We start from the raw sequence: 26,052 nt of genomic DNA, 5'->3' as shown, positions 1-26,052 counted from the left end.
TGCTCAGCAGTAAAGAATCTGCCTGCAGTGCAGGAGACACAGGAGACACGGGTTCGATTCCTGGGTAGGGAAGATCCCCTGGAGGTGAAAATGGAAACAACACAGCAGTATTCTTGACTGAAAAATCTCAGGGACAGGGGAGCCTGGTGGGCTATAGTCCAATGGGTCACAAAGAGTCAGACATGACTGATGTCTTTACAGCACTTAGCACGATGCTTCAAAGATGGTAAACACTCAATAAATGTTAGTTATTGTTAACCATTTTCCTCTGTGGGGCATGAGGAGATAGAAAAAAAAAGAGAAATTAAGTAACTCAACCAAGGTCACCAAGCTCATAAGTGGTACAGCCAGGATTCCACCCCTGGGTTATTTGATTCCAGAGTCAGAGTTCTCTAGGTTTTCCAAGGGTTATCTTTATATTTTATTACCTTCATTAAATAAATTTAAGCCAGAAAGAAAGTTTTTAAATATATCCTAACTATAGTGGCAATAATTTAAAACACTTTGAATATATTTGAATTCACAAGTTCATGATTAAAAAGAAAAAAACTGATCACTTTTGGGGATGCTAAGAAGTAACCTTTTGATGAGGGTGAAAGAGGAGAGTAAAAAAACTGGCTTGAAACTCAATATTCAAAAAACTTAAGATCAGAGCAAATAGAATGGGAAAAAGTGGAAGCAGTGACAGATTTTATTTTCTTGTATTCCAAAATCACTGTGGATGGTGACTGCAGCCATGAAATTAAAAGATGTTTGTTCCTTGGAAGAAAAGCTATGACTAACCTAAACAGCATATTAAAAAGCAGAGACATTACTTTGCTGACAAAGTTCCATCTAGTCAAAGCTATAGTTTTTTCAGTAGTCATGTATGATGTGACAGTTGGACCCTAAAGAAGGCTGAGCACTGAAGAATTGATGCTTTTGAACTGGTGCTGGAGAAGACTCCTGAAAGTCCTTTGGACAGCAAGGAGATCAAACCAGTCAATCCTAAAGGAAATCAGTCCTGAATATTCATTGGAAGAACTGATGCTGAAGCTGAAGCTTCAATACTTTGGCCTCTTGATGTGGAGTGGACTTATTTGGACTCCGATTTAAACAAACTGTTTTAGAAATGAGAGAGAATTTGAACAATGAATGAATATTTGATGATATTAACACATTATCATTAATATTTTAGTAATAATAGTAATGCAGCTATTTTTAGGGGCTTCCCAGTTGGTGCCAGTGGTAAATAACCTGCCTGCCACTGCAGGAGACATGAGACACAGGTTTGCTCCCTGGGTCAGGAAAGTACCCTGGAGGAGGTACTGGCAACCCATGCCAGTATTCTTGCCTGGAGAATCCCCACGGACAGAGGAGCCTGGAGGGCTACAGTCTATGGGGTCACAAGAGTTGGACACAACTGAAGCAACTTGGCACGCATGCACGGCTATTTTTAGAGATACATACTGGAATATTTACAAGTGAGCTGATACAACAGCTGAGATTGCTTCAGAAGAATTCAGGGCTGAACTTCCTTGGTGGTTCAGTGGTTAAGATTCCACACTTCCTGTATAGGAGGCGCAGGTTCGATTCCTGGTTGGAGAATGAAGACTCCACATGCCATGTGGAGCATGGCCAAGAAACCACCAGAGGTATGGCAGAAGTGTAGATGGGCCTGACAATCATTAAAATAGGGTAATGCAAAAAAGCAAAATGGCTGTCTGGGGAGGCCTTACAAATAGCTGTGAAAAGAAGAGAAGCGAAACACAAAGGAGAAATGGAAAGATAAAAACATCTGAATGCAGAGTTCCAAAGAATAGCAAGAAGAGATAAGAAAGCCTTCTTCAGCGACCAATGCAAAGAAATAGAGGAAAACAACAGAATGGGAAAGACTAGATATCTCTTCAAGAAAATCAGAGATACCAAAGGAACATTTCATGCAAAGATGGGCTCGATAAAGGACAGAAATGGTATGGACCTAACAGAGGCAGAAGATATTAAGAAGAGATGGCAAGAATACACAGAAGAACTGTACAAAAAAGATCTTCACAACCCAGATAGTCACGATGGTGTAATCACTGACCTAGAGCCAGACATCCTGGAATGTGAAGTCAAGTGGGCCTTAGAAAGCATCACTACGAACAAAGCTAGTGGAGGTGATGGAATTCCAGTTGAGCTATTCCAAATCCTGAAAGATGATGCTGTGAAAGTGCTGCACTCAATATGCCAGCCAATTTGGAAAACTCAGCAGTGGCCACAGGACTGGAAAAGGTCAGTTTTCATTCCAATCCCAAAGAAAGGCAATGCCAAAGAATGCTCAAACTACCGCACAATTGCACTCATCTCACACGCTAGTAAAGTAATGCTCAAAATTCTCCAAGCCAGGCTTCAGCAATATGTGAACCGTGAACTTCCTGATGTTCAAGCTGGTTTTAGAAAAGGCAGAGGAACCAGAGATCAAATTGCTAACATCTGCTGGATCATGGAAAAAGCAAGAGAGTTCCAGAAAAACATCTATTTCTCCTTTATTGATATGCCAAAGCCTTTGACTGTGTGGATCACAATAAACTGTGGAAAATTCTGAAAGAGATGGGAATACCAGACCACCTGATCTGCCTCTTGAGAAATCTGTATGCAGGTCAGGAAGCAACAGTTAGAACTGGACATGGAAAAACAGACTGGTTCCAAATAGGAAAAGGAGTTCGTCAAGGCTGTATATTGTCACCCTGCTTATTTAACTTCTATGCAGAGTACATCATGAGAAACACTGGACTGGAAGAAACACAAGCTAGAATCAAGATTGCCGGGAGAAATATCAATAACCTCAGATATGCAGATGACACCACTCTTATGGCAGAAAGTGAAGAGGAACTAAAAAGCCTCTTGATGAAGGTGAAAGTGGAGAGTGAAAAAGTTGGCTTAAAGCTCAACATTCAGAAAACGAAGATCATGGCATCCGGTCCCATCACTTCATGGGAAATAGATGGGGAAACAGTGGAAACAGTGTCAGACTTTAGTTTTTTGGGCTCCAAAATCACTGCAGATGGTGACTGCAGCCATGAAATTAAAAGACGCTTACTCCTTGGAAGGAAAGTTATAACCAGCCTAGATAGCATATTCAAAAGCAGAGACATTACCTTGCCAACAAAGGTCCGTCTAGTCAAGGCTATGGTTTTTCCTGTGGTCATGTATGGATGTGAGAGTTGGACTGTGAAGAAGGCTGAGCGCCAAAGAATTGATGCTTTTGAACTGTGGTGTTGGAGAAGACTCTTGAGAGTCCCTTGGACTGCAAGGAGATCCAACCAGTCCATTCTGAAGGAGACCAGCCCTGGGATTTCTTTGGAAGGAATGATGCTAAAGCTGAAACTCCAGTACTTTGGCCACCTCATGCGAAGAGCTAACTCATTGGAAAAGACTCTGATGCTGGGAGGGATTGAGGGCAAGAGGAGAAGGGGACGACAGAGGATGAGATGGCTGGATGGCGTCACTGACTCGGTGGACGTGAGTCTGAGTGAACTCCGGGAGTTGGTGATGGACAGGGAGGCCTAGCATGCTGCGATTCATGGGGTCCCAAAGAGTCGGACACGACTGAGCGACTGATCTGATCTGATCTGAATGAGTACCCTTCTTCATAATGAGTCCATCATATTATTCCTTTTTAAGTTAAAAATTTCCATAATAAAAACTAAAAGAAAAAACTGAATGATATAAAATCATTTTGTCTGGATAACTATGCCCTAGTTATTACTCCTCTTTGAGCCTTGCTTCCCCACGTATGACGTGAGGGAGCAAGACTACCTCTAACACTGAGTGTTTGCCATGTGCCGGGCGCAGTTTTAAGTGCTTGATTTATTTTCAGTCATGGAATCTCTGAACCACCCTCTGAGCTGGGGATCTGTATTGTGCTCATTTCTGAGGTGAGGAACCCAAGGTCTGAAGAGGTTGCCCAAGGTCACATACAGCAAGTGGAGAAGCTGAGATTCAAACCCAGGCATTCCAGCTCCAGAATCCTGGTGCCTATGTTCCACAGTAGGCTGCTCAACGCGCAGTACTACCATCTGTCCCTCTGAGCTCCTCTGGGGTCCTTCCTGCATGCTCAATCCCTCCCCAATCCTGCTGCCTCTTTACCTTGCCTCTGGCAGGGCAAAGAGGCTCGTCAAGGGTGGGAACTGTGGGAACCTGCCAACGGGACCCCACCTCAAGACTTAAGGTGTGTGAGAAGTGTGCTCCTGAGAATCGCTGATCCATGAATTGGGCAAGGGTGGGGCCTGAACCTGAAACGGAGGCAGAGCTGTGCCAGGCAGAAGTAGCTGAATGCTTCCGCCTTCCGTGGGCTGCACTAGCAGCCTTTCCCACCCTGGCCCAAGTGTGGAGAGACCCCGTGATCTCTCTCCCAGATGTGTGTGCACACCTGGGGAAGCACACCTGGGGAAGCACTGTGCCAGAGCTGACCGCAGGAGGAACAGGAATCTGATCCTTTGAAGGGAGCAAAGAGGCAGGAGGCTGGATGCAATGACCTCAGGGTCACTGCCTGTTCTCAGCTGTCTTCAGCTCCTAGGGAGTGTAGATGAGTTCAACCTGACTCTTCTCTGGAGATTATAATTTCAAAGATTTAAAGATTAAAATCTCCAAGTGCTATGGTCACCCAGGTGGGCCTGGCACCATGTCGGCACCATCCTCTGCTGTCTGGATTCTCTCCCCATCCTGTCCCTTGCGTCACTCCTTGCAGTAGTACAGCTCTTCTTTTTTTCTTTCTCTTTTTCTGGCTGTGCTGGGTCTTCCTTGTGGCATGCAGGCATCTCTAGTGTAGCTCGTGGGTTTTGTGGCCCTCCAGGCATGTGTGATCTTAGTTTCCCAACCAGGGATACAACCCACGTCTCCCGCATTGGAAGGTGGATTCTTAACCACTGGCCCACCAGGGAAGGCCCAGCAGGCATGTTTTCAATGACTCATTCTATGGCAGGCACTGTGCTTGGCACTGAGGATATGAAGGTGAATAACACAAGGTCTTATTTATCCTGGAGCTCATAGTCTCCTAGGCAGTCAGACGTATGAACAGAGAAATACGGAGTGTGAAAGAGAAAAGTACCTGTTCTGAACCCCCACTTCCGGGATAGCACAGCTGTCCCCTCGCACATCTTTCTGCATTTCCAGTCTAGTCTGGATAGATCTTATATCAACATGCCACAAGCCCTCTCCATCTGAGTCTCCCCCATGACATCTTCCCATGGGGTTCCCCTCAGAAGAGTGGGCAGTGGGGAAGGGATCAGTCTAGATCAGCAAGGTTCAATAGAAAGAAATATGTGAGACAAAAATGCAAACACATTTGTAATTTAAACTGTTTCATACTCTCATGAAAAAAGCAAAAAGAACAAGTAGAATTAGCTTTAATATTTTATTTAACCCAATATACCCCAAATATTATCACTTCAATAAGTAGTCAACATAAAAATTTATGAATAAGACATTTTGCATTTGCTTTTCATCCTGTCTCAACAGCAAAAAAAGCCCCAGATAATATTGATTTAAAAAAATGGCAAAGGTGTGGGGGGAGGAGGGATAAATTGGGAGATTGAGATTGACATATACACATGACCATATATAAAACAGATTAACTAGTAAGAGCTTACTGTGTAGCACAGGGAACTTGACTCAATACTCTGTAATGACCTATATAGAGAAAGATCCAAAAAAGAGTGGATATAGATGTATACATGGGGCTTCCCAGGTGGCATTAGTGGTAAAGAACATGTCTACCAATGTAGGAGGCTTAAGAGACCCTGGTTAGATCCCTGATTCAGGAAGATCCCCTGGAGGAGGGTATGGCAATCTACTCCAGTATTCTTGCCTGGAAAATCCCATGAACAGAGGAGCCTGGTGGGCTACAGTCCATAGGGTTGTAAAGAGTCAGATACGATCAAGGTAACTTCACATGCAGGTGTATATGTATATGGATAACATTCACTTTGCTATACAGCAAAAAATAACACAACACTGTAAATCAACTATACTTCTATCATTATTTTTAATAGGCAAAGGACTTGAATAGACTTTTCTCCAAAAAAGACAAATGGCCAACAAGTATATGAAAATATAAAGTCACTAATCATCAGGGAAAAGTAAACCAAAAACACAATGAGATACATCACACCTGTTAGGAGAGCTGTTAGTAAAGAAAAAAACAATAACAAATGTTGGGGAGGATGTTGAGACTCTGGAACCCTTTTACACAGTTGGGAGGAGTGTAAAATGGTGCAGCCTCTATGGAAAGCAGTATAGCAGTGTCTCAAAAAATTAAAACTAGAACTACCATATGGTCCAGCAATCCCACTTTTGGGAGTTTATCCAAAAGAATTGAAACTAGGATCTCAAAGAGCTATTTAGACTCCCACATTCATTACAGCATTATTCACAATAGCCAAGATGTGGAAATAATCTAAATGTCCAATGATACATGAATGCATGAATGAATAGAAGGTGGTATATATATCACCTTTTCTCTATATTTCTAAATATATATATTATACATATATAGTAAAGTGCTAGTCAGCCTTAAAAAGGGGGGAAATTCTTCTATATATGACAACATGGATGAAGCTTGAGGACATTATGTTAAATCATAAGCCAGTTGCCGAGGGAGAGATGCCACGTGATCACCTTTTGTGAGGTATCTAAGTCAAACTCACAGAAGCAGAGAGTCCAACGGCGGCTGCCAGGAGCTGGCGGAAGGTGGAAGTGGAGAGTTTCTATTTAATGAGTGTCAAGTTTCAGTTATGCAAGATGAATAAGTTCTACACATCTGCTATATAATATCATGCCTATAGTTAACAATACTGGATTGTGCCCTTAAAAACTTGTTAAGAAGGTAGATCACATATTAAATGTTCTTACTGCAACCAAGCATTTTTAAAAAAGTGCTCAAGAAGCATCAACCCAGGTCACCTTGCTCTCAATTCTATGCCCCTGCCTTCGGGGCATGGCTTGTGTTCCTTGTTTCCTTTTCTGGGCTCCATGCAACCCTTTCAGGACCCCAAGCGTGACGGAGCCCTTGGCACGGCATCCGCGTTGGAAGGAGGAGCCCATCAATAGCTGTTGGGAATGGCTGTGTCCTTGCTTGGGAAATGGGACCCTGGGTCGGCTCATGCTCTGACCTCTCTCCAGAAAAGCCTGCAGATCTGTCTTATGCCAGTGACGACTGTCAACTGTTCAAGCAAAAGGTCTTTTTTTCTTTTTAAATGAAACTGATCGAACACTTTCAACAGGCCCAGGACATCACCCAGTCTGATCACAAGTGCTGCAGAGAACCGGCTGCATAGCCTCGACCACACAGATACCACTGAAATATTTATCAGGCTCATGAAATAGAGCTTTCCACTCTGGAGAAAGAGAAGGGGCATGGCCCATGTGAAGACTTACAGCATGTCACACCATTCAGGGAGTTTTATGTCCATCACCAAAGCCTTTCACCTCAGTAGAGGAGCTTCCATTAACCCCCAACTAACTGGTTAGAAAACAGTAACTGAGGTGGGACCATGTGGTTAAGAGCTGGGCTCTGGCTGCTGACTGCCAGGTGTGGGAGACTTTGTGCAAGTCACTTCACCTCTCCAACTCTCAGTTTCTTTATCTGTAAAATGGAGATAAGAGGACCTACCTCTGCTGTCAAGGGCTAACTGAAACAATCCATGCAGCACACTTACCTCAGTGCCCAACACTCAAGTGCTCGATAAATTTTAGCTATTATTATTACTCCCCCAGTCATATTACCCTGCTCGCCACTGTTTCTAGGTCTCTTTTCCCCACCATTCTTCTCATAGCTCAGATGCATCCTTCCATGTTATTCCTGCGGAAATGATTTGTCCCCATCAGCAACCTCCTGGAGGCTCATCCAAAGAAATGAATTTCTAATGGTGGAATCTTGAGCCTGGTATCATCTTGGCCAAGGATAGAGGGCTGGGAAAGGGGATGGGGGTCTCTTCCTCTTTCTGTCGCTATTGTTTCTGTTAAATTTCACTCTTCCAGATGCAGTTCAAAAATCACCTCCCTCAATCCTTTCTAATCTCCCAACCAAATATAACCACACCTCTTTCTGAACCTCCCCAAACCATAGTGTTGATAACCATCAATCATATATGGCTTTATCTGAGGGATATTGGGGGACAAACAGCTGTCCCTGCTCTATCTAACATTCTAGAAACTTATGGTTCTTTGTAGGATGCAATACAAGCTGACACTGGTTACAAGCTTCTGAACAATGACTCAGACAGATGAGCCCATTGTTACATAGTTGGTATGTTCGACTGCAAGTTCCTTGCGGGCATGGATGGGCGTTCTGCATCTCTGTCTCCCAGATACCCAGCAGGGAGCTGACGCATAGTAAGTTCTCAGCAAATGGTCCTGGATGGATGTGCATGGCAACAGCTCCAGTGTGTCAAGCCTACCATGTCAGGCGCTGTTTCAGCTTTTCCCATATGATGGTTCATCAAGTCTTCACAATCGCCCCATGAGACAAATGTTAATATTCCCCACTAAAAAGTAAATCCCCAAAGGCAGAGAATTGCATCTTTTGTGTTGGCTGTTGTATATACACCAGTGCCTGAGATGTAGTAAGACCTCAGTAAATATTGGTTGAATGAATGAATGAATCAATGGATATCCATTACTAAGCTCAGAGAAGTTTAGTGACTTGCCTAAAGTCACTCATATAATAAGTAGCAAGGTCAGAATTCACACCCAAATGGACCTAGATCCAAAACCCCATATACTTCACTACTGAACTCTAGCAGGTGGAAGAGACTGGGGTGGGGTGGGGGGACTGCTGTAAGGATCAAGGGACACAGTCTACCTTTAAGGAGCATCTGGTGGAGAAGCAGAAATGCACACGCATAGCACACAGAACATAACAAGTGACCGTAACAACCTGTGACCATCCCAGGAATCAGGGAGGGTGGGTGCCCACACCAAGACCCAGGGAGAAGGAAATGACTTCTCAGGGGCCCCCAGTACTGCCGAGAGCAGCAGGAATGCAATTTCACACTGTAAGCAATTCCTACAGCTGGAAAGTGATTCAGGGTGTTGGTGCCTACCAGAGACAACGTGTTCCCATGCTTCGCAGACCGTGTCTGAGGAGACAGTGTGTCCTGGGGTGAAGGAGGGGGAGGCAGGAATGGACACACCAGCATAGAGGAGTTGTACAACCAGGCTATGACTGGCCTGAACAGGATGTTGGTTTCTTTGCTGTAGGGCTGTTGGGGGCAGAGCGGGGAGAAAGGGAGGAATTTGAAAGGGCCTATAAGGATAGCAGTGAGAGGGGTAGGGGGCCAGGGACATGCAGGGCAACGGCAGGCTTCAAAATCTGTGGGAGGCTGCCACACCTGAGGTACTCGTATACACAGGGAGGTGCGCTGGTACCCAGAGCAGGCCTGGACCACTGCCTCTTGCAGCCCAGCCTGAGATCTGCCTGCTCTGAGCCACCCAAGCTCCAGCCCCTGCCTCTGCAGTTCTCTCTTCACCCTCAGGGGCAGGTGCTGCCACTGGCTGGGTGTATTGGGGGTATGGGTGTGGATCTGGGGAGAGGAGACTGAATGGCTCTGACTGTGCCCACCTAGGAAGCCTGGGACCCCTCCAACTTGTCCTCCATACCCATTCTAAATGTTGTCATTTTGAATCACTCCCGGGCTGATGGTCCCCAAGCCGGGGTCACATTCACGCTTCTTACCTTGGCACAGCCCCCAACCTGTCATGTAACATTGGGTTAGTCACTAGCCCTCTTTGGCCTTTTGCTTCTATGCCTGTAAAATGAGAAGTGGTGCCTCTGTCCACACCTTCAGCCCCCTCCCCTGGCAGCTGCCCCAAAACAGAACTGACTGGGAACCACAGCAGAACAAGAAGCCGGAGGGGCTGCCCCGGTGTGAACTTGACAGGGAGGGGGCCTGAAACAGAAACAACGGGGGCGCGTGAGCTCCCTTGCCCAAGGAGTAGCCCCGAAGACACTGACGTGTGGCCTTCAAATCTCTCCATTTTCGCCTCAGCCTGGAGGTTGAAGATGGTGAGGGGGATTCTGGAGGGAGGAAAATAATTTCCTTCCATCGCCTGCATACCTCAGGTGATGCTTCAGGTCTGCTTGCCTTCCTCTTCCTTCCTTGGCCTCGCTCTCCTCATGTCCCCAGTGATCCAGCCACTGTCCACATGCTAATGACCAGTGGCCACCCAGTCCCTGGCGACCCCACTGCTAGACTCCCTGAGGCCCCAGGGCTGTGCTCCAGGGCAGGCAGGGCAGAGGTGTTCCCCTAGAATCCAGTGCCTAGTGTCCCCTGAGCCATGTAAGTCCTGCCCAAGACCTCCAGCTGACCGCCCATGGGACATCGCCACCTGGGTGTCCCACGGGCACTGCAAACTCGACCCGACCCCACCTGAGAACATCAACATCTCTTCCCTTCTCATAATAACACCATTCACCCAGGGACTTGGCCTCCAAGCCCCCATCTCTTCTGATGCCCCTTCACCCCTTATCTATATCCAGCCTCTACCCAAGTGTGGTCAATTCTGCCCCAAGCCATCTGCCTCTCTCCATCTTTGACCCTGGACAAATGGAGACATCTTTGTCTCCATCTTTGCCTCTCTCCATCATTTGTCTCACTTTAAAGTCACCAGACACGTATGGAGCACTTGCTATATGGCCGGCCCTGTTCTGAGCGCTTTACCAACGCTAACTCTCAAGTTTCATTTCACAGAAGAGCAACCTGAGGCATGGAGAAGTGAAGCATCTCACGTAGGGCCCACACTTGAGCCGCCCAGCTCAGTCAGCCTGGGCTCTGAATGCCCATAATCAGAACTCTCCTGAAGTCTCCATGCTATCGCTGCACCTCCAGCCTCTCCCTCATTCAGTCCTTCCCACGTGTTGCTCACAGACATACCCTTCTGCCCTTCTTTTAAAAAAATTATTTATTTTTGGCTGCTCTGGGTCTTCATTGCTGTATGGGCTATCTCTAGTTGCAGCGAGTGGGGGTTCCTCTTTTGTTGCAGAGCACGGGTCCTAGGGTGCGTGGGCTTCAGTAGTGGTGGGGCACTGGCTTAGTTGCCCTGCGGCAAGTGGGATCTTCCCAGACCAGGGATCAAACTGGCGTCCCCTATACTGTAAGGTGGATTATTAACCACTGGACCACTGCCTCCATCCTGCCCTTCTTGTTTAAGAAAATGCTTTAATGAAAAAAATGACTCCAGCAGTGTGGTCTTTCTGGAGGATGTGCTGTGCTGTGCTAAGTCGCTTCAGTCATGTCTAACTCTTTGTGACCTTATAGACTGTAGCCTACCAGGCTCCTCTGTCCATGGGATTCTCCAGGCAAGAATACTGGAGTTTGTTGCCAATGCCTTCCTCCAGGGGATCTTCCTGACCCAGAGACTGAACCCACATCTCTTACATCTCCTGCATTGGCAGATAGGAGAAGCCCTGGAGCATGCCCTGCTCAAAAAAACCTTGAAACTTGCCCCTTCTCCCCTGGCCCCAATTTCCCTACTGCATGAGCATGGAGTAAAGCTCATTCCCTGGGCTGGGGATTCAAGGATGTTACCCCAACAAGCTCCCAACTCCCCTGGGGAGCTCCGCACCCTCTGGATCCTTCAGGCGCCTCACCCTCTAAGCTCCCTGGCCGCACTTTCTCTGGCCCTCATGCTGCACAGGGGTGAGCTCTGAACGTGCTCGGGATGGATCACTCCTCCTTGAGGAAAGACTGCAGGTCTGATTCCTCTTTGAATCACTGTCCCCAACAGGGTGTCACACAGATGTAAGCATTACACACATGAAGAATGAATAACAGTGGAACTGAGTGCTTTATGAGGGTGGGAGTTAATTATTTCATTCAACAACATTTGTGTAACTCTTAAGGTTGATAGCTTACTTGCAGCTGCTGTTTAGTCGCTAAGTCATGTCCAACTCTTTGAGATCCCACAGAGCCTTTGCGACTGCCAGGCTCCTCTGTCCATGAAATTTCCTGGGCAAGAATACGGGAGTGGGTTGCCATTTCCTTCTCCAGAGGATCTTCTTGGACTAGCAATTGAACCAGTGTCTCCTGCTTGGCAGGTGGATTCTTTATCACTGAGCCACCTGGGAAGCCCAGTAGGTTACTTACAGAGAATTTGTTATGTGCTGAGCACTATGGGAAGCCCTTTACAGATATTATCATTTCAGCCTCTCTACAGTCTTGTGAAGTCAGTACCATCACTGTCCCCCATTGTACAAATGAGGAAACTGAGGCTCTGAGAGGGGAAGTAATTGTCTGGAGTCAGACAGCCTTCAAGTAGAGAAGCTGGGATCTGAACCAAGGCCGCCTGACTCTCAAGCCTGTGAACTTGATCACTGGACTTCACTGCCTCCAGAGGCCAGTGGAGTACTAGACAAGCATTTCAACTTCTGAATGATGAATGAAGACTACATAATGGGATATATATAAGCAAGGTCAAGAGTCAACAAGTCCAACTCTATGTCAAGGTCATAGAGTCCAACATCTGAGAAACATCATAGCACTGACAATGTCAAAATGTCTGAAGAACATAAGGATTGTATATAATGTTGCACTTTCCTTAGCCGAATGTTTATCAAGTACCTACTACATCTATGCCAGGCACTATTTTAACCCAGGGATGTAGGGCGAAATGCCTCCTCTCATATAGTTGATGGGAGGAGAAAGAGCGATAAAAAAAACTAAACAAAAATAAATATCAGAGGTGACAGCTGAGTCCGGAAAAAGGGACTGCCCAGTGAACTGAGTGGAGGTACACTGGTGCATTGCTACTTGTATAACATCAGGAAGATCCCGCCCCCCAATAAGGTGATGTCTGAGCAGGGCAGTGAAGAAAGTGGGGGTGTGTAGAGATCCCAGGCAGAGGACAGAGTAAGTGCAAAGGCCCTGAGCTATGCTTGACCCAGTCTAGAACAGCCAAGAAGCCTGTGTAGCTACAGCAGAGGAATGAGGGTACAAGGAGTAGGCAAGAGTCACAAACACAGGAGGATACCAAGGCCTAAGTAAATTGAGGCTCTGCATAAGATTGTATGTCTGGATAACAGTAACAAGATTCAGTCATTCCACATGCCTGGCACAGTCTTCAGCCCTGCTAACACAAAAACTGCTAGAGATAGGATCTCTTAGAGTCTAATGGGGAAACTGACAAACTCCAAGTACCACGTGACAGGTGCTACGTCAGGGCACTCTGAAAGTACAGAAGAGTACATCCAACCCAGACTAGGGACCACGGGGGCTTCCTGGAGGAGATGGCACTTGAGCTGCCAAACAGGAGAAGGAAAATGCTCAGGAACGAACACAGGATCAGAGAGGGAGGGAGGGGAAGGCCAGAACCTGGAATGCTGGGCAGAGCTTCCGCAGTGCCAGGGCCGGGGGCAGCTTGTGGGAAGAAGGGGTCAGGGAGAAGGGCTGGGGAGGAGATAACAGGACAGGGAGGGGCATGGGGAGGAGACTCCGTGTGTCGGTGGTGGGCGTGGGGGCTGCTGACAAAGCCTCTGGACAGGGAGGCCTAGGTTTAAGCAAGTGTGTGGGAAGTTGGTAGTTATGGAGTGGGAGATAGCAGATGAGTGGAGGTGGCAAAAAAACATCAACAATTTACCTGCCAACCCAGGGCCCTGCTTTCTCTCTGGTCACTAGGTGGGTCAAGCTCGGAGACGACAAGGAAGCAGGAGGCAGGGGGCCACCCCCACCTGCACCAAATCTTGGTTTCTCCTCCCATCCTTCAAGGTTCATATCCTTCTTTAGGCAGATCTCTGAGCCCTCACCCTGGGGCAGTTCAAGACACTCTCAAAGGAGATTCTTCAAATAATAATGACTCAAAAATTCACAGCCCTTTATGGTCTTCAGTCTGCTTCTACCACCATAGCCCCTGTGTCTCACAGTACATCCAGGGTGGACAGAGCTCCACTGTTAGCCTCCTTCCCACAGGAGATGCTGCAACTCAGAGAGGTTAAAGCTTTGTCAAAGTCACATGGCCAGTGGGTGACTGCACTGGGACTCGAGCCCAGCTCTTGAGGTTGCAAATCCCACACCAACACTGCAGCAACCGCAGAAAACAGGGCCCAGTGATGGCTGAGTCCCAAGGACAAGACTGGGGAATGGGGTGGGACCAGCTCTGGAAGGGGGAGGAGATGGATAACAGGGGCGGTGGAGGCTGAGATTGAAGGCAAAAAGGGAGCAATGTAGGTGGGTGGAAAGGTTTTGAGACAGAACTAGAGGCCTCTCCAGAAAGATCTGGTAAAATGTCCCAGCAGGGTTGAGAAAAATAGACGTTGCATCCTCCCACTGCCCATGTCTCTGTGACAAGGTCTCTGGGACAAGGTCGGGAGGGGCCTCTTGCTCCCATTTCACAGGTGAGAAAAGGGAGGCAAGGAGAGAGGCCCACACAGGGTTTGCCTAGAGGCCCACAGGAACTTAGGGCCCAGGGGGACAGTAGGGTAGAGAAGACATCAGAGACTTTTCCCACTCCAGCTTGAATGACGAAACAGAGATGATGAGAGTGGGGGTGGAAACGGAGATAGAAACCAGGGCGGCATCCAAAGGGCGGGGGAGTCATAGGTACGATGGAGCCTGACAGCGGCAGAGATGGTGCAGAGATAAGGCCCTGTCACCCAGCTCCAGTTACAGGCAGGCAGCATCAGCTGGTCGGGTGTCACGGAGTCCCCGCGCCTCCTCCCGCCCGCGCGGACACATCCACTTGGGCAGTGCCGCAGCGCTGAGCTCCCTGGTCCCCGGGGGTGAGGGTACCAGGGTGAAGTGGGTGGGAGGAGGGGGCGGTGCTCCTCCGCCTCCGCCGCCGCCTGCAGCTCCGCAGAGGCCTCCGCAGCAGCCTCCTGGCCCGCCCCCTCTTCCCCCCACCCCCCGTGCCTGGATGGTACGCTCCGGTCCGCCTGGCCCGGCTGCAGTGGATGTTGCTAGAACCCACGCGGAGAAAGGAAGAGACGCAGGCAGGCTGCGGTGACCCGAGCGGCCGCCTCTGCCTCAGGGACCCCTTCCCCGAGAGACGGCACCATGACACAGGGAAAGGTACCGGCATCTCCCCCGCCCGCACCATCCTCCATCCTCAGGTTTCCCCCATCTCCCTGTCATCCTTAGCAAGCCCTCTGGACCACTGTAAGCACCTTGTGCTTGGCTCTCCTGCGAAGGTCCTGGGTGGTCCTTGCTGAAGTCAGAGGACCCAAAGGCCCATTTCAAGGAATGGGCTGTGGCCTCTTCCTGCCCACCAGGCTCTCCTCTCCTCCATCTACATTCCACCCATGCTTTGGCATCACAGGACCCTTCACAGATGCCCAGGTCTTCTTAAGGAGTCAGCTTAGGAGTCGTGTGTGTGTGTGTGTGTGTGTGTATCCCCAGGATGAACCCTGAGAGGCAGTCTGTATGTGGCACCCCCCTCTTTTGTCCAATCCCAACCGCAACCATGTTATACTCATCTTTTACACCCTCCACAGAAACCCCCCCTCCAACTCCCTGTCATCTTTCCATTTCTGGATACAGCCCCTGTGGCTGAGGAGTTACTATGGCAACCCTGCTTCAGGATGTTCTAATTTTTGTTTTGGTTTTGGCCAGACATGGGACTGAATGGGACCGGATAAAACGTCTTCTCTTTTTGTTCCTGTTTTAGGCCTGAAATGTAGAGGAGGGGGACTGGGGCAGAGACTTGGCTGGCCTAGTAGGGTTATGTAACATTGACAGCCTGTGGAATTATACAACCACCAGGGCCTCAGGCAAAGGAAGAGGGTCCTCTGGGGTGGTGCTAAGGATTGGGTAGAGAAAACAGAAGAAGGGCTTCCCTTCTGCTCCCACTTTTTTTTCCTCAGAGATGAACCTCAGAGCCAATGGCATCTTTCCTGGGCTCTTAGACCCTCTTTTCCTTGTTTGCAAGCTCATCAGGCCAAAAAATGATGTCATTGGGTGATACCATCTCCTGCCATTTGGGCAGGCTTCACTTGGGAGTGCTGGATGTGGTGAGGGCAGGGCCAAGGAGGCTCTGGGGGTCTGGTTAGCAGGGTGGTTCCTGGTGAGGAGGACCAGTGTGGACAGGGCTGAGGTCAGAGGTGATAATCCTTTCCCAGGCATGAGCCCTGGGTCTGGGCTCAGAGGACCTTGGTTCTGGTGGGCTGAAGTGGATTTTCCTGGGCATGACCCTTCCAATCTGGGTGATGAAGGGGATTGGCGAGTAGGAGGGAAGCAGATGAGCCAGGGCTCCATTCCCACAGGCCTGGGTTCTGAGGCCCTTCCCTGAGGATCTAGGGGTGGGGGTTCACCATGGGGGAAATGAAGCGCTCCCACCTCTGCAGATTCTCTCCCTCCACTTCCCACCCCTGCCTCCATCAGTCACTTTGCTGACGCTGCTTCCTGTCCTGGGGTGAATGTATTGCCCCTGCCTCCTCCGCCCCCTACCCTCCAGCTTGCTCCCAGACTTTCTGATGATGGAAAAGGCCCCTCCAGTTCAGTGGTCCTCAGGGCTGGACGGAAGCAGAATATCCTGGTGTGGTTTCCTTTTTCATACCACCCCTGCCTCCCAAGTCATCTCTTCCCTGGCGGCCTCATTCGGGCCCTCAAAGCCCATATCCTCTCACTGAAGCTGAACTTGTACATTGTCGGGGCCTGTCATCCTGCCATGGGACATTTCCCACTGGGCCTCAGTTTCCTTGTCTGTAAGATGATGGAAGGGGCTGAACAAGGCGCTTTCCCTTCCATTAGTAACAGTCTGATTCTGTTCTGGTTTAAGGGAGAGAGGCTGAGATTTCCAATAAGAAAGAAAGAAAGAGTTAGTCACTCAGTCGTGTCCGACTCTTTGCGACCCCATGGACTGTAGCCTGCCAGCTCCTCTGTCCTTGGAATTCTCCAGGCACGAATACTGGAGTGGGTTGCCATTCCCTCCTCCAGAGGACCTTCCCGACCCAGGGATTGAACCTGGGTCTTCTGCATTGCAGGCAGATTCTTTACCAACTGAGCCACTAGGGAAGGCCTCGAGATTTCCAAAACGGATTCTTAGCCAAGGGCTTCTTGCCCCTCCACTCTGCTGCAGCCCCTATTCCTCTTCCTCCTTTCCCCCTCTCCTCTCCCCCTTCTGTTTCCCTGCTTTCCAAATCCCTGCCTTCCTTGGTCCTCTCCAGCCCAGGAGAAGGCCAGTCCCAGTGGATGGTGTCTGGACTCTGCAGCCCAGTGGGCCATGGCCGGCTTTGAGTCATTCTTCCTCTCTGAGCCTCAGTTCCCTCATTTGAAAACAGGGGTCAAAATATAGTTAGCATGGTAACAGGGAGATTGAGTGAGAGAACCTTTCATTGAGTAGTATTTTTTAAGCGCCTACTCTGTGCAAGGCCCTTCTCTGGACCCCAGGAAAAAGGTGAAATCGTTTAGAGCCGGGCACTGCCCCAGGGACAGTGACCCCCAATGGTGGCTCGCCTAAGAATTTCCAGCTTGCTTAGTTCTTACCCCTGTTCCAGTGCGTATGCCTCTGGCCAGCTCTGAGCCTCCTAGAGCTCAGTTCTCTCATCCATAAAATAAGATTCTTTTCTCCAGCTTTACTGGGGGTAGAATTGACAAATAGAAATTGTATATAGGGACTTCTCTGGTGGTCCAGTGGTTAAGACTCCACGCTTCCACTGCAGGGAGCGTAGGTTCGATCCCTGGTAGGAGAACTAAGATCCCACATGCTGCATGGCACAGCCAAAAACAAAAAAACAAATTGTATATATCTAAGGTGTATGATATTTTGATGTACATGTAACTTGCAAAATGATCACCCCAATCAAGCTAGTTAACACGTCCATCACTTCACATAGTTACTTTCTCATTGTTTTTTGGTGGCAAGAACACTTATGATCTACCCTTTCAGCAGATTTCAAGGACACAATACGGTATTGTTAACTCTAGCCACCATGCTGTGCATTAGATCTCCACAACTTATTCATCGTGCATAACTGAACCTTTGTACCCTTTGACCAGTATCTCCCCACTCCCCCCACCACCCCCTGACCCTGGCAGCCACCATTCTACTCTGTGCTCCTGTGAGTTTGACTATTTCAGATTCCATGTATAAGTGAGATCCTCCAGTTTTTTCTTTCTGGGTCTGGCTTATTTCACTTAGCATAATGTCCTCCTGATTCATTCATGCTGCTGCAAATGACAGGAATTCCTTCTTTTTTAAGGCTGAGTAATATTCCATTGTATATATACCCCACATAAAATAGGGAAACTCTTGTCTGCACCCCTGTCATTCTAGTAAGGGGAGAAAGTACCTGGGGGAATCCCAGAAGTGGAGGGGCTGCTGCGGAGGACTTGGGTGGCGCCCTGTCCCCGGTGACTGTCTTTCTCTGCCTCTCCTCCACAGCTCTCCGTGGCTAACAAGGCCCCCGGGACAGAGGGGCAGCAGCAGGTGAATGGCGAGAAGAAGGAGACTCCGGCAGTGCCCTCGGCCCCGCCCTCCTATGAGGAGGCCACCTCTGGGGAGGGGCTCAAGGCAGGAGCCTTCCCCCCGGCCCCCTCGGCTGTGCCTCTCCACCCCAGCTGGGCCTATGTGGACCCTAGTAAGTCTCTCAGTTCCTGGAGGCAGGAGCTTGAGGGGAAGTGATGGGCCGATATGAAAAAACCTGTATAGGAGGAAGTTGCCCAGAAATAGATGCACTGTGTGGTTGTCAGACGAGGCTGTGATGTCAAAGGTTTAGAGTTTGGAGGGCTGTTCTAAAGATAGGTCAAGGAGAACTCCATGAGAAAAGAGAGATACAGTTTCTGCAGTCAGAGTTCTCTTCGGTAGGGAAGAGGGTTTTTTTCCAAGTTATCGAGCTAGGAAAAAAAGAGGGAACAGATAGGGGAGAAAAACCAGGAGTTGGTCTAGAAGAAAGGGATGCAGAGTAGGAGTGGGCAAGGTTAGAGCGGAAACAGGAAGGAACAGTACGAGACCACAGTTGACCGTGGCCTCAACTGGGACTGGCTCCCTGTGGATGGGATGCAGTCTGCTTACATGCTGGCTGATCTGAAACCTGGGTGCATGGAGGCCCCAGGGTTGTTGGGGGCCCCAACCTGAGGATCCCCTTCATCCATCACTCTCCTTGACTCTCCCTTCCCCAGGCCTTAACTGGAAGCAAATATCAGCCGTAGTGGGATTACCTGGTGAGTCAGATGGTAGAGAACCCACCTGCAATGCAGACCGGGGTTCGATCCCTGGGTCCGGAAGATCCCCTTGGAGGAGGGCATAGCAACCCACTCCAGTATTCTTGCCTGGAGAATCCCATGGACAGAGGAGCCTGGTGGGCTACAGTCCATGGGGTTGCAAAGAGTCAGACACGACTGAGCAACTAACCCACACCAGCCTTAGCATCTCTCACAGTCAGGTACAGTTCCTAAGCAGACCCATGCAGGCTGATGCTAGCTCCTTGCAGACTAAGAATCATGGCTGGTAGGGACCCCTCTGTTAGGCTGAGCAGCCTGGGGAAACCTTGCCTCAGGCCTGGGAACATACAACCCCCCACGAGGTGTAATGAAGTCTTCCTCAGCCCCTTCAACCTCCCTTAACAGCCCCTCATCCCCTCCCCCACCTTATTGAGTCCCCACCCACCCCCAACAGAATTCTAGAAGCGACCCCAAGAACAATGCCTCAGACAGAGTCTTTACTCACAAGGAGTGGCCACCATGGTTCGCACCTCCCACCACAAAGCTCCTCGGGCCAAGAAGTCCCACCGCACCGTGACCTACTGGAGAGCCTACGAAGGTTTGGTGTTCGTGGGAGCCCTTCCTACTGCCCCGACACCCACAGGACTGCTTTTTCTCTCCTTTCCTCCCCCTCTGTGGCCTGGCCATTTGGGCTTTGGCAGGAAACATAGACAGTACACAGAGTAGTGAAGGATAAGAGGTTTAGGGTCTTAAAGCCCCAGGCTGGCAACTGGTCTACCTCCCTCCCCACTTCTTCATTTCCTGTGTCCTGGTTGCCAGGAATGGCTGCTGTAAGGAATGTTTTCACAGAACTGTCAGGGCAGAGGAAAGCAGCTCATTTCAGTCGGCAGATGACAAACATTTCCTAAGCCTGCACCAGGCACTGTGTCTGGCACTGAGCTGGTTTCTAGGGATGCACCGATTTGCAAGACCTACATTCACAGAAATGACTGTGTAGACAAGTAAATGGACAACCACCACACAGGGAAACAGGTGCGGTGATGGAGGCCTCAGCCATTCACCTGCCGACAGTCAGGGAGGACTTCCTGGAGGACAGGGTATCCACATGGAGTCCTGAAGGATGGCATGTGTTAGCTTGGTGAAGAGGTGGGAAAATGAGTGTCTGAGGTTGAAAGAAAGAATATGCAGAGGCTCAGAGGCATGAGAACATATCACTGAAAAATATATAGTCACGCTGGAGAAGAGTAGCAGGGAGCAGTGTGCAGTGGAGCCGGAGGGCTCATGGGAGGCTGAGGAGGCTTTGTTGGGGAACTCAAACTTGAATAAAAGGCAGTGTGTTAGTCACTAAGTCCTGTCTGAGTCTTTGTGACCCTGTGGACTGTAGTCCACCAGGCTCCTCTGTCCATGGAATTCTTCAGGCAAGAATACTGGAGTGGGTAGCCATTCCCTTTTACAAGGGATCTTTCCAACCCAGGGTTGGAACCCCAGTTGCATGGACTTCAGGCAAATTCTTTACCATCTGAGCCACTGGGGAAGCCCAAAAGGCAGTGGGGAGCCATCAAAGAACCTGAAGCAAGGGCAGTGCCAACATCAGCTTTGAAAGACCAAGATAGAGGCTATTGCGGTGGACGGGAAGTTCGGGGAGATCTGGTAGGGATAGTGGGGGAGAATAGAGTGGACATATTTGAGGCTTTAGGAATGATTCAGATGCAGAATTAAGAGGTTGGTGTGGTCAGCATCAGGCACAAAGTTTTCAGTTTTATCTTGTTTCATCCCCGGTGGGTGGGTATCACCGACCTCTATCATAGAAGAGACTCAGAGAAGGCTGGTGACTCCCTTAAGGTCCCACAGCTAGGCAGTCTTGAGGACCAATCCACATGTTTTCTTCTGGAGCCCACGCTTTTCTGAAAGTGTAAGTTCTAGGACCAGGCTCCCAAACTTCACCTGACTTTATTTTCCCTCCAGTCACTGCCCTTCCCTGGTTCCCAGCTAGAGCACCAGCAGGTCTGATCTTCCCAGGAGTCTCCACTTCCCACCCCAAGGGCCTCAGAGCAACCTGGGGTTGGACCAATGACCCTGGGGATGTGCGAGGTGGCCCGGGGAGCGTGGCTGTCCCCTCTCTGATTCTCAGCCGAGAGGGAGCTAGAGTGTCCAGGGAGGGGGATGGGGGGCACAAGAGGGAAAGGCCACATTTCTATGAAAGAACATGGCCCCCAGGGAGCCCCAGCTGGGGGTGGGGGCAGGAAGAAGGGGAGGAGACAGTTCTTTCTCAGGACTCAGAACAAGACAGGTGAGAGGCACCCTGGGAGAGGTCTGGGACCTCTGTGGGAAGAGATGCGGTGGGGCTGGAGGTTTGAGAATGGGGCTGGAGAGAGAGGCTTCGCCTGGTCCTGGGAGCCAGTCTGACAAATGCTCTGAGCAGGTGGCCGTCGGGGGCAGTGTTCACGTGTGTGTGGGGCACTCATGGCCCTCCCCCTGCCACCCAGACAGCAGCTCCAGCTATGAGAGTGGCTTCCCCACTGGAGACCATGAGTTCTTCACCACCTTCAGTTGGGACGACCAGAAGGTTCGCCGAGTCTTCATCAGAAAGGTAACTGCCTCCCCCAACTCCCCCAGACTGGGAGGGTGGGCAGGAAAATCCCCCTGAGAAACCCCTGGCCCAACCCTCTGCCCGGAGGCCACCCTTCTCCCCATCGCTGTGATCCCAGCTGATAGTACCTGCTGGTAAGTGGGGCATCCACCACCCCCTGCTATGCCTGAACACCTCCTCTCTTCTCTCCAGACCCCATGGGTGCAGGCTGTGGAGCGTCATTGCTCTCTTTTCTCCTTGGCCTGGATTCCTTCCAGTGACTCTGAAGATGGAGGGTGGAGGGCCTGGGATGCGGGTCTGGAGGGTAGGTTGAGTCACCAGGAAGCTGGGCCTGCCTGATCTTGGCTGGGGGCCTGAGCCTCCCGGCCTCCAACAGGGCCCCCTAAGCTGAGAGGAACCCCTTCCTGTCCCCAGGTCTATACCATTCTGCTGATTCAGCTGCTGGTGACCTTAGGTGTCGTGGCTCTCTTTACCTTCTGGTGAGTTGACCATGTGGACCAGCACGCTCCAGGAGTGGTGGGGCCAGGTGTGGGGTTGGGGGGATCCAGCATCAGACAGGTCTGGGAATGTTTGCCTGGGGATATTTGTTCAGGGCAGCAGCCCCCCTCGTGCTGGGAAGAACCTTAGCCTGGGCACATGGAGGGGTCCTCCCTCCAGTGGGGGTGGCTCCATGCTTTCCGGGCCAGCAAGTGTCTGTGAAGCAGCCGTTCCTCTCAGACACCCCAGCCCTACATCCAGGCATGTCCGCGTCTCAGCCCAAGACTGTGGCTGGGGTCCCCTGCCCCACCAGGGTTGCAGTCACTCCTTTCTTCCTCTCCAGTCCCATGAACTGGGAGCGGGGGGCAGGTGCAGATGTAGAGCCAGAAATGGAGACAGAGGGTCAATTCAGATTCTCTCTTCTTCCTTTCTCTGCAGTGACCCCGTGAAGGACTATGTCCAGGCCAACCCAGGCTGGTACTGGGCATCCTAGTGAGTATTCTGCGCCACCCACCCCCGTCACCGGAAGCACCCATGGCGGCCCAGGGTGGAAGGTCTCTGCTGACAAGTCCCAGCCCATGGCCTCTCCCCACCCCATGGGGACTGTCCTCACAGGAGCATGGCCAGAAGGGCCTTTCTGAGGTGTTTAGGTCTGAGGGGGAGGGGAGAAGAGGGGTATTGGTTTTGGAGCCTGCATAAGGAGGGAAGGGTGGAGCTGGGGTCATGGCTGGAGAGACCCAGACCTTGGCCCTGAGCAGAAAGGGGCTGGGACGCCTTGGCCTACACTAATAATAATGTTGCTACTCTTATTAACATAGTGTTATTAGTGCTTACGAATTATTAATCATAATAGCTGCCACTTATAAAGTGCCTAATAAGGGCTGGGCATTGTTCACTGTGCTTGATATACAGTATTGCATTCGCTCAGGTCTACTGGGTATAATTACCTCGGAAAACTCAGGCTTGGAGAGGTTGAGTTTGCCCAAGATCACACAGGTAGACAGTGGTGGAGCTGGGGTTCCAACCCAGGATTCAGGTTGAGGCTTGCACTCTTAATCCCTCTGCTTGGCAGACTCCCTTCCCCTCGAGCAGTCAGCTCCCGCCTATCCTAAACTCTGCAAGGAACATGGCAAGTAACTTGAGAGAAGGCTATTCTGACCCTCCCAGGTGGGCAGTTAAGAAATTGTTCTGGATAACAGCAGGCCGGACCACCATAGGCTCAAAGCAGACCTACTGTCAGCAAAGCCTCCTTCAGCACCCATTGTGAGCCCAGGCCGGAACTGGGGCTGCTGGAAAGGCGGCCTCTGCAGGGCCAGGCAGCACGTGAAAGAGGAGGGGCAGCTCTCGGTCCCCGTCAGGAGGGGCCAAGAGGACTGGGGACTGGAGTGGCTTAAGCAAAAGCGTGTGTGGGAGCTGGAGTGGGAGTGCATGGGGGTGCATTTGTTGAGTTAGGGACCAGGCTGGCGGGGCACTGCAAGGGTCCGTGGAGAGGAATCTGGGACACCCAACAGAGCAGTGGGCCTTCTGGGATGGAGGCCTCCAATGTCCACCCAAGGAGCTTGTGCACTACAGCTGTCCCAGGCCTGTTATTGAAAAGGAATCTGGTGGAAAATGTAGGCTCAGCCCAGAGCTTCTTGGATCACCCAAGCCCAGAACAGTCCCACAGTGGGCCTTGAGATAACATAAGCCAGCCCAGAGACTGACAGGAAGGAGACATCTTGGCCTCTGGGGCTCTTTAAGAGCCCCAAGCTGGGGGTCCCAGGGGAGGAGACTCACACCCAAAGCCTTTCTTAGGGTGCAGGACAGAGGGCCTGTCTGCAGACCAGGCAGGGAGGCGAGCGTCTAGGGGAACTGGGCACACTAATGAGGGTAAAGCTAATGAGGCCCCAGGGACTGCTGCCCCCATCAGCCCACGTGGCGGGTTGGCATGACTCCCAGCACGTCAGCACCTCCTGGCAGCCTCTGAGCCCCGAGACCTCGAGAGAGTTTCCAGGCCCCTCGTCAGGCTTTCTGTGGGGGAGTCTTCAGGACTCTGTGCCCTGAGCAGATGGAGCAGGGGAACAATCCAAGAATAAGCAGCTCAGGAAGTGGAGGCAGAGTCGACCCACTGAGGGCGGGTGTGAGACTCTGACCTCCGAATGCCGAGACTTAGCATCCTCCTTCCTCCTCAGCATCTCCAGGCAGAAAACAGAGATGCTGTGCTGGGCTCAGGGATGGATGGGGGTGGAGAGAAGCCGGAATTGGGCCTGGGCCCTGTGCTTTCCATGGAGCATGGCAAAGCCTTAATGGTGCTGATGAATTCACCACCGAGATGCTGTGCTGTCCTACAAAAAGCCAGCCTGTGGCTCTGTCCTTCCAGCCCCCTCCCCACCTCACCTTGGTCCTGAGTCTGCCTCTGGGTTGGACACCTAGCAGGGCTGACATCTAGTGGGTCTCACCGCCCCCCCCCCGGCCCCCACCAAGTACCAAGCCCTTAACAGCAATAAGAATGAAACAGGTCTTTTTCTCTGTATGAGGCACTGTGCCATGGGATTTGCAGATATTCTTCATTCGATCCCTAACAGCAACCCTCCCAGGCAGATACTGTTATTATTACCATTTTATACATTGAAAAAAAATGAGGGTCAGAGTGAAGATGTTGCTTCCTAAGCAGCAGAGCCAGGATTGAAGCCTGTCTTTCCAACTGCAAAGCTGTTGCATGTCCTCTCCGTGCCCGGCAGCCTCTGCCACAGCCAGGAACTGGTCCCGGAGCAGCATCAGTTGGGAGAGGACGCTGGGTTTGGACGCTGGCCTCCACCTGAGCCTCGTGCCTCTGTGTTGACATTCTGTAAATAGACCATGGCTCCAGCTCAGGCCCTGGGGCCCTGGATCTGACGAGTCTGTCTCTCTCTCACTCCTCTGACTCGTTCTCCACTCCCTGGATGGCCGCCTCCCAGCACCCCCACCCCCAGCCCTGGCTTTCTCCAGGCCCCAGTTACCTCCCTCAGTGGGCTCTTGCCTTACTGTCTGATTGCTTTCTCTGAGCTGCGGCAGCAGGAACTGCATGCCTCCCTGCAGTGGGGGGAGTAAGGACCATGGTATGGAGGTGGGGGGAGCCAGGCAGAGGACAAATGTGAGCCCAGAACTGGGGCGGGGGGAGGTGGGTCCCAGCCTGTCCAGGAAGCTGTCAGTCAGCCAGGGTCTAGTCATAATAATAACAGCGCTCATCCTCCCCTCCCCTTCATCAGGCCTTGGTGCTCAAGGCTGGACTGGGTGCTGCCATCCAACTCTTGCTACAGCCCAGTGAACTGGTACCAGTATTCCTATTTGACAAAGCAGGACGCTGGGGCTCTGCAATTCATTAGCTTGTTCAAGGTCACGTGACAGTGGTGCCGGAGCTGGGAGGGGAAACGTGAGGGTCAGGCTCCCAAGCTGCCCCCAGGCCGCCCATCCCGCTGCCCTTCCTCCCAACCACTCATCTGGAGGGTTGAGGGATGGAGAGAAAAGGAGGTTGAGCTCTGCCCTCAGGAAGCTTCTAGTCTGGCCAGGGAGATAGGCCCCACACCCAGGATACACAGAGACTAAGGTATTATTATTATCATTATTGTTGAAGTGACTGACTGGTGACTCAAGGGGGACCCAAAGAGAGCAAGTGCTGGAGTGTTTCTTAACAACTCCAGGGGCAGGATGATGCCACGGTCCCTCACAGAGCAGGATGTCTTGCAGCAGCCCTGGTCATGGCACTGAGAACCCCTCCATCACTGTGACAACAGTGAGGCAGCCTTTGCAAACCACTGAAGAGTAGGGAAGGGTGAAGACAGAGGGCTCCTGTTCACCAAATCCAGTGGCCTTGTCTCAACCCCTGCATTCCCCGAGTTTTTCATCCAGGAATGT

The 26,052-nt window shown here is 50.6% G+C and overlaps 1 protein-coding gene across 1 annotated transcript in view; it reads left to right on the top strand.

Annotated features, from left to right (window-relative positions):
• The first annotated feature begins 1,613 nt into the window (after window positions 1–1,613).
• FAIM2 (Fas apoptotic inhibitory molecule 2) overlaps window positions 1,614–26,052 on the top strand; it is a 43,816-nt gene continuing 19,377 nt past the window's right edge. Inside the window, exons 1-6 of the mRNA XM_055579907.1 lie at window positions 1,614–1,634; window positions 14,804–15,064; window positions 18,334–18,529; window positions 21,599–21,702; window positions 22,117–22,181; window positions 22,618–22,671. Coding sequence (XP_055435882.1) covers window positions 1,614–1,634; window positions 14,804–15,064; window positions 18,334–18,529; window positions 21,599–21,702; window positions 22,117–22,181; window positions 22,618–22,671 — 701 coding nt within the window. The remainder of the gene's footprint in view (window positions 1,635–14,803; window positions 15,065–18,333; window positions 18,530–21,598; window positions 21,703–22,116; window positions 22,182–22,617; window positions 22,672–26,052) is intronic.

This window comes from Bubalus kerabau, chromosome 1, assembly GCF_029407905.1.
Source record: "Bubalus kerabau isolate K-KA32 ecotype Philippines breed swamp buffalo chromosome 1, PCC_UOA_SB_1v2, whole genome shotgun sequence".
Lineage (NCBI taxonomy): Eukaryota > Metazoa > Chordata > Mammalia > Artiodactyla > Bovidae > Bubalus > Bubalus kerabau.
This window is presented reverse-complemented; position numbering and strand designations above follow the sequence as displayed.